The sequence below is a fragment of the Pygoscelis adeliae genome, unplaced genomic scaffold, assembly GCF_000699105.1.
Source record: "Pygoscelis adeliae isolate BGI_AS28 unplaced genomic scaffold, ASM69910v1 Scaffold170, whole genome shotgun sequence".
Lineage (NCBI taxonomy): Eukaryota > Metazoa > Chordata > Aves > Sphenisciformes > Spheniscidae > Pygoscelis > Pygoscelis adeliae.
In genome coordinates, this window is record NW_008824002.1 from 3,008,109 (window position 1) to 3,021,854 (window position 13,746).

Genomic DNA, 13,746 nt, shown 5'->3' on the forward strand with positions numbered 1-13,746 from the left:
TTATATGTTTGTATTTGTTACATTTGCTGATTTAGGTAATAAGAACCTGTGTAAATTAGCAGATTGGTAGTTAGAAGTTGAATTTATCATGTTGTGATAGTTGACAGGTCATGTGTGTATGTTATATGTGCACGCATGTGTGTATATTAGAGGCATGTGCACTTCTATCTATATTTATTTCTTATTATTACCTGGAGAATCATGTCAAGATTTCAAACAGGTAGCTGCATCAAAGCATAGAAGCTACTCAAAATGGAAAATCCACAGAAGGTTAGATGTGTCTCAGAGATTTAACCCAGAAAAGCCACAAACCGTACCAATTAGGAAAACAATCTTAAGAGATTGATACAGCAAGCCTGTATGAAATTTTCTTTGCTCACTACTTGAAAAGGTGATGATGAAAACAAACCCTGTATGCTTCAAAAGCATTTCTTGTGGTACTTGAGGCATAATGGTTTGGAAGAACAGACTACTTGTTAGGTAGGTTGAAAATTGGGTGGGCTGCCAGGCTTGAAGGTTCTAGTTGATGGCAGGCAGTGAGTGGAGGATGAGGAAACTGGGCTTGTTTGGTCTGGGGAAGAGAAGGCTATGGGGCAGTCTAATAGCAGGCCCCCAATTGCCTGAAGAGCAGTTGCAAGGGTGACCAAGTTAAACTGTTCCTGGTAGCGGCACAGAGTGTAAAAACAAAACAAGCCCTGAAACCCCCATGGCTAAAAATTGCAGCTTGAGAGGTTCAGACTGGACATTAGGCAAAACATGTTACCTAGGGAAATAGCACAGCACTGGAACAGGTTATCCCAAGGCCCTGTGGAGTTTCCATCCGCGGGGGTTTTTGAGTATCGGCTAGAAAATGGCAACTCTCAAACAGGTGACCTGCTGTGGTGTGAGCAGGAATAGTAACCCAAGCAGGAGCTGGGACTAGAGGTCTCCAGAGGTCACTTCAAAGCAGCACTTGTATGATTTTGAGTGGCTTTGCCCTGGTATCTTTACATATGAACGATATCAGAGTTATTTGTCTTCAATTTTCTGCCAATAACAGACCATTTTCCAGCTTTTCCTTTGTTCACAGCAAAAGAGTTAAATTTCATTTTGACTGTTACATTCAGATAATAGCTAAGAAGTGCCTGGAGGCAACTGAACCAGAGACAAATGACAGAAAGAGGTACCCCTGTATGCCTTGAGTTACTACTTTCAAAAAGCAGTAAGCCTACTTTCAAAAGTCTGGTGAAAGAGGAAGAAATGGCATGTTATGTCACATTTCAAAGAATTTATTCTACAAAGTCTTGGTTTCTGTACATATGTGGAGTGTTGTAAAAATTATATGGGAATGTTGTCAGGAAATCCTTTTGATTAATTAAAAAAACCTGCTTCCCTCTGGTAATGAACAAGTAGTTACTGTCATCTTTTTGTTTCTGAGTTTTAAAGCAGAGGACTTGCAACATTACTGTATATCTGAAAAAGCTCTAATATTAATTGGTAAATATATAGAGTTAAAACTTTTCTTATGTTTGCTTTTTTTTTTGTTTAAAGCAGTGATAGCCGCAAGTGAACTAATGCTGTTTCTGAAGGCCTAAAAGTTGATTTTCATAATTAAGGGCTATTGAATGAAATACACCAAACAATATATTAACAGTGTGTGATTAGCAGTACTCTTATCTCTTCCTGTTGTAAAATTAGTGTAGGTTTAGCAAAAAGCTTTAAAAATCAATTTTACCAGTACTGTGTGATCTCTTAAGTGAATCAGCCCTCAAGGGGATCTGTGCCCAGGCCGTTACTCCACCCGTGGTGCTCCTCTCTTCTTTTGCAGCTCCTTCTCTGTCTCCTGAACTGTATGTGATTTGTCTGAGTTTTACCTGTGACCCTCGCTAAAATGTAGTGATTACGACGTACTAAGAAAGAGGTATTTGCTATATTTAAAAAGTGTCAGTGCTGATCTTTGTGAAATGTGCTGTGCCCATGGGGGAAGAGACCTACTTTGAAGTAGGCAGGAATGAGCTTGTCTAGTCGGTGGGTTTAATTTCAGTTTACAGTGGCATCTGCTGATCTGTTTGGTGATACTGTGGTTTTTCATCTGCGTCACCATGTCGGTGGAAGGGTTAGGCACCTCTGTGCTTTCAGAATGCCTGGAATCTTGTAATTTTCAGGGGCAGACTTTCTACATTGATAGATATATAAATCTGGTGATAGCATCTTGTACCACATCAAAGACGACTGCGGCGACTCTTTCTTCAACTTCAGGCTCTGTTAAGTGTGTGCTGTCCTTTCCTAATAAGCGTAACTGTGTCATATCCCAAGGTCAGCTTAGGGATTTTTCCCATCTGGTGTGCCCCGTTTCCAGGACTTTCTCCTGCAGGTGATCTCAGTTGCCCATCTTCTGATGAAGCTTTTTACTGAAGATGCAAATACATTGTTTTGGTCCTTGTCTGTCCCCATTTCCTTTGCACGGTATCGTTGCCCCCTGGCTGAGATGGTGCCTTGCCCACCTCAGTCCTTGCCTAAACTGATTCTTCAGGGTTGTTCAATGCTGTCTCTACAGTAATAATCTTTATTTTCTTCTTTTTGGGGGGGGAGGGAGGGTGGGGAGGATGGCTGTTAATAGAAAGGCAGGCAGACCACAGCAGCAATGTATATAGCTTTGGAGTTATACAGCTGACTGCTGTAAATCTGACTGAACTTTTTAAGTGTAACTTGGACTGATCTATCCCTAAAATAAAGCCAGGAATTGCAAAGTTGTTCCAGAAAGAATAGAGACTACAGTCTCGTTTTAGCCACACTCAGGTAGCTGTGCTCTTCACACAATTTCCTCAAAAGAAATGTTCAGAACATGCATGAGCTCAGTAGGAAAAGGCTAGCTTTTTGTGGTACAATGGTACAATTTATGTAGAATGGATAAAAAGGAATATTGCGGCTTATCTGAAGACAAATAACAAGCTTCATTCTCCAGTGACAGCAATTACTTGCCTTTGTAGTCATACAAAATAATTCTTTTGTAAGAGAAGAAATTCCACTGTGCGAGAGCAAATATTTGAAATGGAGCAAGTGTTGTGTGTGGGAATTTGATACATTCATGGAACACTGTTGTGTGCTAAAGTAAATAGATATTTTTCCTTTACAAATGGAGGAGCTGAAGATACCGGAGATGCCACAACTCCTGTTCACTAAATTGCCATATGCCTTTTCTTTCCTTTGCCTCTTTTTATTGACTTCTTATTTGATACGCCTGGACTTTTTACAGTCCTTACTTGCTGTTGTTATCATTGTCCTGATGATACAAAACAAAACACTTTCTTAATGTGTTGTGAAATATAACATGGTTTGTAATCCTGTGTGTGCTTTTAAAGACAAAACGAACCGCTGAGTATAGTGTCATCAGACACCACACGTTGACGTGTTTGTCTGAAATGGTGGTCCTTTGCATACTTTGGAAATAGCACTCTGGTGTACTAATCTCTGGGAAAGTCATTTTTATTATTGTTGGCTCCCATGTTTAGCGTGCAGCTCTCAGCTGACATACTATACATTACAGAAAAATGCTTGTGACTCAGCTAACAAAAGCCCAATGAAGTGTCTAAATTAAGTATCTGTTTCTTGTGCCTCTTTTTGTGCTTTTTTACTTATTACTGCATGCTGTCCTGTCTTATTTGTACGCAAGACAGTCAGTCCTCTGCAAGAGAAGACTACACTCCATCAGTTTTATATAAACAGCAATTCCACTTAAAAGAAAATTTAGCATTTTCATACCACAAGTAGAAGGCACCAGTCCATCAGAATAGAAGGCAAAAGTCCATCAGGCTATAAATTACATTTAAGTATAGATTAATTCTTTTAAAATAGCAATGCTGTTTCTATGGCCTTCTTTTCTTGCAGTACATTCATTTAGCTGTCAGCCTTTACATGTAGCTATAATAAGGTACAACTGCAGTGTATGTTTTCATTGTAAACTGAATCATATATCTTGCATAGCTTCAAATGAATGTTCATCATAATGCTGGGTATAAAACAATCAGAAAAATAAGATAAAGTATCTAACTGCATGTCGTGGTCTAACCCCAGCCGGCAACTAAGCACCACACAGCCACTCGCTCACTCCCCGCCCCGTGGGATGGGGGAGAGAATCAGAAGGGTAAAAGTGAGAAAACTCCTGGGTTGAGATAGACAGTTTAATAAGCAAAGCAAAAGCTGCGCACGCAAACAAAGCAAAACAAGGAATTAATTCACTGCTTCCCATCGGCAGGCAGGTGTTCAGCCATCTCCAGGAAAGCAGGGCTCCATCACGCGTAACGGTTACTTGGAAAGCCAAATGCCATCACTCTGAACATCCCCCCCTTCTTCCTTCTTCCCCCAGCTTTACATGCTGAGCATGACGTCATACGGTGTGGAATACCCCTTTGGTCAGTTGGGGTCAGCTGTCCCGGCTGTGTCCCCTCCCAGCTTCTTGTGCCCCCCCAGCCTACTCGCTGGTGGGGTGGGGTGAGAAGCAGAAAAGGCCTTGACTCTGTGTAAGCCCTGCTCAGCACTAACGAAAACATCCCTGTGTTATCAGCAGTTTCCAGCAGAAATCCAAACCATAGCCCCATACCAGCTACTGTGAAGAAAATTAACTCTACCCCAGCCAAAACCAGCACACTGCAAGAGACAATGAATAGCTGAAAATAAAATAATATTAATAACTCTCTAGTACAAAACTACAGGCTTATTTTGTTACTAAAGTTATTAATAGGTAACTCTGAGAATTCCTATGATTTACTGACTGAAATGTCAAAACTGACTGTATACAGGTTTTTAGAAAAGCCAAAGATAGTGAAAGTCGAGTGCTATAGCATAAGGAGGGTGTTTTCATTTGATGGAATTAAATTTTGTAGTTTAGAGATCCCATAATTGTATGTCACTGTTAAAATATATCCAGATTAGGTCAGCGTCTGTTTTTGCAGCTAAATACCCCACATGAGCTGATTCCAGCTGCTGAACGTGAATTCCTGTGAATATTGGGCACTTGAGAATGAGGTTTCTTGAGTTACTGTGAAGAGAGTTGTTGGGGCCCTGAAAGGCACAGCTGCTGCTCACCAAAGGCATCCTTTCCTTTTGGTAACTCCTCGCAGTTATGAGTCCATAACCTGAAGAGGTCTTTTCAGTAGTTTCAGTGTTACTGTGTGCTTTAAAAATCACATGCGGTTGGCTTATTTCTTTTGAATTCATTTGCTGCCGCACTGTAAAACATTCATTTAATTTTATATGTGTTTAGTCTAACAATTATGTGAAGAATTTTGAGCAATGCCCTCAACTGAGGCTTGTCAGTAAATGCCTCATTTCTTACACTTGGTGACTTTCCCAAGTTTCCCAAGCATGTCCCAGTTTCATTCCTGTATCGGGATAACTTTGTTCTGATACAGCCCTCAGGAAGGAGGCAGGCATCAAAATCCTTATCACTGGACTCAATAAATGTAGGACAGTCTCCTTTAACAAGAAACAAATTTAAACCATCCCTTCTGTGGTAGGTGTGAGCGGACCTCTCCTGTACCCTCGCGTGATTTCTGTGCACTCTCCAGTAATCAAGAACTGAAACCATCAGCAGGCTGCATGATGTAGTCCCTTGGGCTGCTGGGCTTCTGTGAGGAGTCCAGTCTTGCATTCAAGTGTTTGCAGTCACATTTCTCTTATCTCCACTTGAACTTCTGTTCTGCTTTCCGAACAGCAGTTGAGGCTTGGGTTTGAATAACTTTTTGCCAGCAAAGTAATACTTACCACTTTGGGGTGGTTGTTACTATCTAGATTTTCCAAGCAGAAATTCCTTGCAAGATGAAGAAAAGCAAACAAAACAAAAGTGTCTTTATCTGTGCATACTATACAAACACTTTAGGAAAAGGAGGAGAAATGAGTATTGATGCATCTGTTTTCTCTCTTTACTATAGGCGTGCAGGATCCTCAGCATGAGAAGATAATTACTGTGACTACTAATGGAAGTATTCACAGCCCCAAGTTTCCACACACATACCCACGCAATACTGTACTAGTGTGGAGATTAGTAGCAGTAGACGAAAATGTATGGATACAGCTTACTTTTGATGAAAGATTTGGGCTTGAGGACCCAGAAGATGACATTTGCAAGTAAGTTACTTTTCCTTTAACTTACAAAAATTTGAAGGCAGGTGTGGGGGATGGAACAAAAGTGTTGCTCAAGTTTTGCAAAGATGTAACACCTGCATGTCAATATATTTATAAAATGCATCTTTTAAAGTATTAGTTTATGATTTTCTCTTGCAGTGCTAGGGAAGGTTTTCACACTTGAAAGCTTTGGGGTCCCCCTATTTTCCTTCTACATTCAGTATCTGGGCCACAGATACATGATACAAAAATGTGAAATATTTAATGTCTCTCTCAAATAAAAGTTGTGACATCTGGGAAAATATTTTTGACAGAATGCTAGAGGAATGAATGTCTAATTTTTACAGAGAAAATTTGGGTAAGCAAGTTTCCTGAAGTGAAATTCAGGTCACGACACAAAGTACAACATCCCTCTTCAAAAAAAACAAACAACAAAAACCCAACAAACAAAAAAAACCCCACCAAAACCAACCACAAACACCCTACTGCACAATATTTTAATGGCCTTTAATGGTCAAGTTCTCAGTTTTCTATGAAAAACAGCACTTACAGTATTGCATTAATTGACATTCCTCAATGGTATTGTTTTTTTCCCAACTTCAGTAACTATTTTGCCTGCTCAATCACTGGCACAGGTTTCTGTAGGACCTGTGGAATATGTATTACCTTGCTATGATTTGCAGCCAAAGTCTCTGCAGCTTGGGAGAGACACAACCGTGACATAACAGGCATCAGGACAGATGTAGTTCTGAACTAAGCCATCTGATTGATCATGTTTTGGATATTTTGTGAGGCAGTAGGGGCTGACATTATATGTGTTTCCTGTGGGTGGGTGAAAGGGGAGAGTTCCTAAACTCTTGTATCCTGTATCTGTCTGTCATCATAGCAACACATCGTAAAAAAACCCAATGTGTGAATAGTGGTACGTTGTCTGAACCCTTTTCAGTAAATTAGGTAACAGATAAAATATGTCATTTGAATGGCATATCCTCCTTTGATGTCTTCCTGGAGAGGTACTTCACACAAGATTTTTCTTTCAAAGTAGTTTTTTGTTTTGTTTTTCCTGTTTGGGGTTTTATTTTTGAGTACCTTGTATACACATTTGATTTGATTCTTGCTTTCAGTTTTTCTAATTAACTGATATTTGTTTGGTTTTATATCTTGAATCAACTTTTGATTACAAATTTGAATTTCTTAAAGGTTACTTTTGCACTTATCCTTAATTTGGGAGCTGAGGTTCGTAACAGATGGACAGATATCTTTCTTTCGTAATTCCGAAGGGAGTAATCATCAAGGCCATGTCAAATATAATTAAAATACTAAGTACTATAAACATATGTTTGCTCAGATGAGTGCACTCCCTTTGCACAATAATTATTTTCTTTAAATGAAAACTTAGCTTGCTTTTTCTTTTCTTTGCATATGGCAGAGTGAAGTGGCAAGTGAAAGAAAATCCAGGTAGGGCGACTCATTCGTCCACTTGCAAAGAAAAAAGTAAGATAAGTTAAAATATTTTTAATATTATAACTAGAATAGTATTTTAATGGGAGTACATTTATTTTAAGTAAACAGTGTGCTGAATACAAAAGTACTGGTCAAATGAAGAAACAGTAATAAGTCACTGATAATCTTCACTCGGTCGTAATCTTATCATGCTCGTATTTGTGCAGGGCTACCAGGAAGTTGTATGAACGCAATTCCTGATATGTGCACTTCTGAGGACACGTTGGGCTTTTTGGCTTGGAAGATATGACCCTCTGAAAAAGAGAGTTACATTGTTGTTTTTAACAAAAAGAAAAAACATAGCTAGGGTTCCTATGAAATTTAAATTGAGTAACAAACTCAGTAAAGACAGAGGAAGTGTACCTTGTTTTATGTGAAGGGAGTATAAATAATTGACAAGTTGAGGAAATAGCTAAAACACAGAGAGTTTAACTATGTAAAACAATTCTACACAGGCCAAGTAAGTTACCAATTATCAGAGTAATATCCCTTTATGAGTAATGTCTTGCATTTCTTATCTCTTATAGTTCCTAATAAAATTATTTAATCTTTTTTCAGTACCTTCTGTAGAAAAGCTAAGGGTTTTTATTGACTGCATCCCATACTATTTATTACTCCACTGTGTTTCTGCATCTTGAAACACACAAATCAGTATTGTTGCTGTAGAGTGCTCAACAGTTTCTCCAAAGGCAAGTTTATATGACAAAGGACAGAATAAAATATGACATGAAATTTAATGTATTGTAACTCTACACCTTACAGTGACCTGATCCTTACAGTGATCTGACCTCTGACTGAAACTAGGTAAAAACTGTAGCCTGGTAATGTTAGACTTTCTATGCAACAGTGTACAGTTTGTACCAGGATGTCTTTCTCCCCCTTCTATAGTGTATGAGAGGACCTCACGAGTTACTCGCGGTGGTCATTGTCACAGTTTTCAGTTCCTCTACCTGCTTCTTAAGCTGCATATTCTGTGTAATGCCAGAGCTTTCTCCATCATCGCTGCAGGATGTTACGCCCTGTAGTGTCAGCTCACTGGGCTGATGAGAGAATATGCTGGATTATATTAGTTTAAGGTAATTAGCAGCTTTTAAATCTCATAGTAATTCAAATATTGCTCACACATAGGAAAAAAATAAAACCATATCCAGCTATATAAGACTTTTTTGCTTAACATAGTTCTATAACAGGAAAACAACGGTAGTGCTGAATAAGAAATGTCCTAGATGTATCCTGAAGCTATGGCAAGTTTTTGCCTGTATCTGGCTGACCTGACCTCTACACTTGGATTTCTCCAAAGTCAGTTCTGACATTTCAAGTTATTCTGACTTTTCATCTAGAACAAATATCACATTTTACAGATACATTGAAGGTACCAGTCTAGTCTCCACTTTACTTTCCTGAATCTGAATCAGAGTGATCCTGCATGGTTTGGTTTTTTTTTCCCACTCTGTTTTTACTTGCAATTCAACTTACAGTATTTACTAAGGTAGAACATTTGCATTACAGCAAATTCTATGTTTATGACCAGCCATCCTGATCCAGCCTCACCTGGAACAGCATTAACATGCGTAGTCCTAATTGCTGTGCTAATTCTCACCAGTCTTAAGCATGATTGCTGTGTTCTGTATGTTTTGGAAACAAAGTTTAAATTATAGGGTTTTTAGAATAAATTTCTGATATTTTGCCTGTATTTCTCCAGGTGATTTTTGTCCTGGTTTTACAATTGTGATGTACTTGAAATTTCTGCAGTTCATCTGTGCATTGCTTAAAATACAGCTTTTTTTTTTTTTTTTTTTTAAACAATAGTTCTACTTCATCTGCACTGCATCCTTTCTATGGACAAAATGTTAAGAATCCCACCATGTCCTTTCCAAAGTGAACACAAACTCCAGTTTACATGGAAACTAGATTTATGCATGTATCTCAGAAGAGATTTAGGTTATTTGGTTGGTAATATGGATATATAATTCCCTGCAATATTGCAGGAATTTCAGCCTTATATACTTTGTTTGATTTCAGTTGTGACTTGCAAAAGAAAAAGGTTATGAACAAAAAAATCCCCCAGCAAACCAAACAAACAAAAAAGGAGAAGGATGCAATCTCCTGGCTGTTTTGTGCAGTACTGTTCAGATGACAGAACTGCCAGTGAATTTTCCTTACATAAGGGAATTTCTAGCTAACAGAGGCATAGTGGATTTACATTCTGTATGTCCACCCTTTCTGATGATGCTTTTCTTCTGCTGATATGATAGCTGATATGAAAGGTCATTATTTTCTTGATGCTAGCCCCTCAACGCTGTTCTAACCATGAGGCCATTAGACTTCTGTGCCTTGATAGCTCCTATCATCATGGAGATGCCATACCTCCTTGTCCAGGAGGGACTGATTTTTGCTCAATTTTTGCTTGTTGTCCAAAATTGTTGCTTTCTGTCTCTGAGAACATGCAGTGATAAAAGCTTTGGGATAAACTCCTCTGTGACAGGAAGACACAGATTTAGCTTTCTTCCAGGAAGAACATGGATGCTACAGTTGCCTTTAACAGGCAGTCTGATGTTGTGAGTAGGTTGTACACTGGAGCATTACAACACAAGGATGCAATAGGAAAAGAAAAAAAAAATATCTTTCTTATGTTAATTATGTGTGACTTGCTCTCTCCCTGTGCACAGAATGGCTCTAGTTGTTCATCTTAGTGGTGGTTGCAGCTGTTCTTTCTAATCATCAGATGATTACAGTCTGTTTGACTTTTATTATATATAATAAAACACAGAAATGTGTCACAAACCCAAAGAGCAATTACTGTAGATAAGATGATAAGGATAAAATACATGAGTAAAAGAATGTGGAACCAGCCGATAGTTGAATAATAGATGGCATTTGACCATCATCTTCATTTTAGGATAGTTATACTCATTTCCAACTTTCTTCAGCCCTCTAATAATTTAAAGTATGAACTATAGTCTGTTTTGTGTGTGGATTTTTTTGCGGGCCGGGAGTCTTTTAGCAGCTGCATATGTGAATCTGTTCATATAGTTATATAAGTGAAGCATTTACCTATAATGTTTTGAAAGAATTCCCAAAGCTTGTCTAGTTAATATGTGCGATATGTAGAACTTTGGCCTGAAGAAAATTAGTTAAGCTATAGGCAGCTGTCAGTGCTAACATGGGGTAAAATCTATGTGAGTAGTACTGTGATTTTTTTTTTTTTCCCTCTTCACATCAAATTAAATACTTAACTCTTAGTACTGGGAATGTTCTTCCTCTGAAGGTTCTTAGGATGATGCTTTAAGATACAGAATCACATGCATTAAATTCGCTACCTGCCTTTTCCCTGACGTTTCTGTAAGCTACTTCACTTCAGATCTGTTGTGACTGAACTGTGCCCAAGCTATTCCCTTCCATTCAGAGAACATCAAGGTTCTGTGGTAGAAACTGTAATCCAACCAGCTTCAACAGTCATATGTGTTCCTAATGAATGTATTGTTAAGAAATTGTTGACAAGAGTTAAAAAATCAGAAGATTCCGCTCAGTCTGACAAGACTGAAACAAGTGTATTAAGAAGAAACATACAGACACTGTCTTTAGTCAGTGGAAAATATTTGCTTAGCTGTCTTTTTTTGACGTAAATTGTGTTAAATGCATACTATGCAGTGATAAGTTATGGTAAACACAATAAAAAGTTAAACATTTTGTTATGTAATTTTCTAAAGAGACTTTTCTGTGTAACATAAGACACAATGAGTAACTTACACCACGTGCAGCTTCCTTTCTTGTAATTATTACAGATCTGCACATCTAGCATGTGAAGCAAAATATGGATGCATAACTGCAACTCCTAAGTGCTTCAGTAAAAAAGAGGATAGATATTTTGCTTTTGCTTGGCCCCTTGTCATGGAAGCACCTTATGGCATCAACAGAGTGCATGCATTAAAGAAGAATTTCAGCATCTTTTTCTTCTAGAAAGATGAAATTTCACCCCCCTACCCCCACCACTACCACCTCCCCTGGGGGGGGTGTGTGTGTGTGTAAAGTTGTTTCTTTTGCCTTGAGTGCATTGTAGAGGCAATATCGATGTACGTGCAAAGAACATACTAATATCAAGCCTAGATTCAGAAAAAAATAAAACTCTTCACATAAAGTAAGTATTAATTCTGTGGCTTTTGAGGGCAGTGAGTTCCTTATCAAGGTCTAGTTCCCAAGAAAATTGTTTTCTGGACAACTGATGAGCTGTCCTTACTGTCAGACAGTCTTAAATGCTTCTGGTTGACTGTGATTACAGAGGGTGAAGTTATCTCTCGGGTAAGTACAAAGTTCAAGTTGGCTTTGAATAACTGGACAAAGCCCTTTAAGTGAACTCTGTATTTAAAGAGGAACTGGTGCAGACAATGTTCATGGCGACTCATGTCGCTAAGCAGCTGGGCTGCTGGGATTTGTGCTTATTTTTCTTTTTTTTTTTTTTTTTGTTCTCCCCCCCCCCTTCTGAAGATGCAGGGGTTGCTGCTGCCACCTCTATTTAAACATTCAGAAAACAGTGAGGAGTCCCCCAAAGTTTCTAAGGCTTCAAGTTGGAAAAAAACAGTCAGCACCAAAACCCAGAGACTCTGAGAACAGAGATTAATGTTATAGTGAAGACCAGTCCTTAAAGCTCTTTTCTTATAGCTGTTGCCTTAGAAGTTCAGAGTGTTCAATTTTAGCCAGCCGTTCTTTATGAGATGCTACACATATAGTGGGCTGGGCTCTGTTTAGGTGACTCTACGTATCAGTGATACATAAGTGATATATAAGTATCAGTGATACTTAAACGTCTCTTTCATCATTGGCTGTAACTTCTTCAGCAAAAGTGAAGTCATACTGAAGTTAAAACTTACTACAGCTCTTTTCTGCGAGTCAGATCCATTTGGATAGGATTGATTCCATTAATATATGGCATTATAAAAAGCATATGAACTCTCATTCCTCAAACACAATTTCTTTTTTACCTTCCCCACCCCCACCACATAAATTACTTGTTAATCATTTTTATTCAATGTCTGAAAGGGGGTCATATAATTTAAATGGTTGGGATGAGTTCTAACATTCAAGTGCCTTAGATTAATTGAAATACTGATAGGAAAGAATTATTATGAAATAGCTGATTTAAGCTGCAGTACTTGGTAGCAACATTGATGTTTTAGCAGTGGCAGGAAGGTGGCATTTTAGGAGCAGTGTGTAGAAAATGCCATAAAACTTGTGTTAAGGCAGCTGGTGGAGTAATTTCTTCTGGTGTTTGTGGGGTTGGTTTTTTTTTTTTTTTATTTTTAGTTGCTCAATCCATTTGCAAGACAACTGAATAGTGATACCAGTTCAAGAGAGGTTTAAATGCTGAATGGATTTAAATGAAGGATGAGAGTAGGGGATGAGGAGAAAAGATTTTAAGAAGTTAAATTAGTTTAGGACCAGAGTCCTTTGGTTGTCTAAAAATTGTTCTTTTACATATAAAGAAAAAAGATTAATACTACAAAGGTTGTTTCTTACATGCAAGTTCAGTTGTAACAATATTATTTCAATTTAATGAATGTAGAAGAGTTCAACAAACTCATGTGTCCTGCTTTCCTGTTTTGAAGAAAAAATTAGTGTTTTTTCGCATCAAAAGTAACTGGATCTGTTTCTTTTCTAATCTGATTTCATTGAACAGAAGTGTGGTTCCTTGTATATTTTTTTTAATTTTATTTTTTTAAGAAAGCTCTTTCTTTTGGATTTTCCATGATTCCAGAAAAAAATGACTTTTTTGATTACCAAATGATTCAAACACTAACTCATCTTTCAGCTGGTCCCATTCTACTGGTTTAGCTGCTGTTCATAGTTCACACTGTGGCAGAGGTGTGTACTGTATCCAGACGTATACACATTTCTTTGGGTTCTCTTCTGCTTATTAAAAGTTGCTTAATGCCATTCTCATGATAACAGTTTTGTAAATGTGACACAACAGATATTCCAGGCAGTAAAAGACGACAAAAAATTAGAAAGCCAAAACGCAGTACAGTTATAACTGAGACTACTCTATAACACACATTTCTTAAACTTCAAAAAGAGTAAACTCAGTTCTGCAGAAAGGGTTTATAGCTGCAAACTTGTACTCTCTAAGCAAACCAGAGTGCAACA

General features: G+C 38.1%; 1 protein-coding gene across 1 annotated transcript in view; it reads left to right on the top strand.

Moving 5' to 3' along the window:
• Window positions 1-2,081: 2,081 nt before the first annotated feature.
• Window positions 2,082-13,746, top strand: part of PDGFC (platelet derived growth factor C) — a 59,641-nt gene continuing 47,976 nt past the window's right edge. The window contains exons 1-2 of the mRNA XM_009325344.1: window positions 2,082-2,133; window positions 5,910-6,105. Coding sequence (XP_009323619.1) covers window positions 2,082-2,133; window positions 5,910-6,105 — 248 coding nt within the window. The remainder of the gene's footprint in view (window positions 2,134-5,909; window positions 6,106-13,746) is intronic.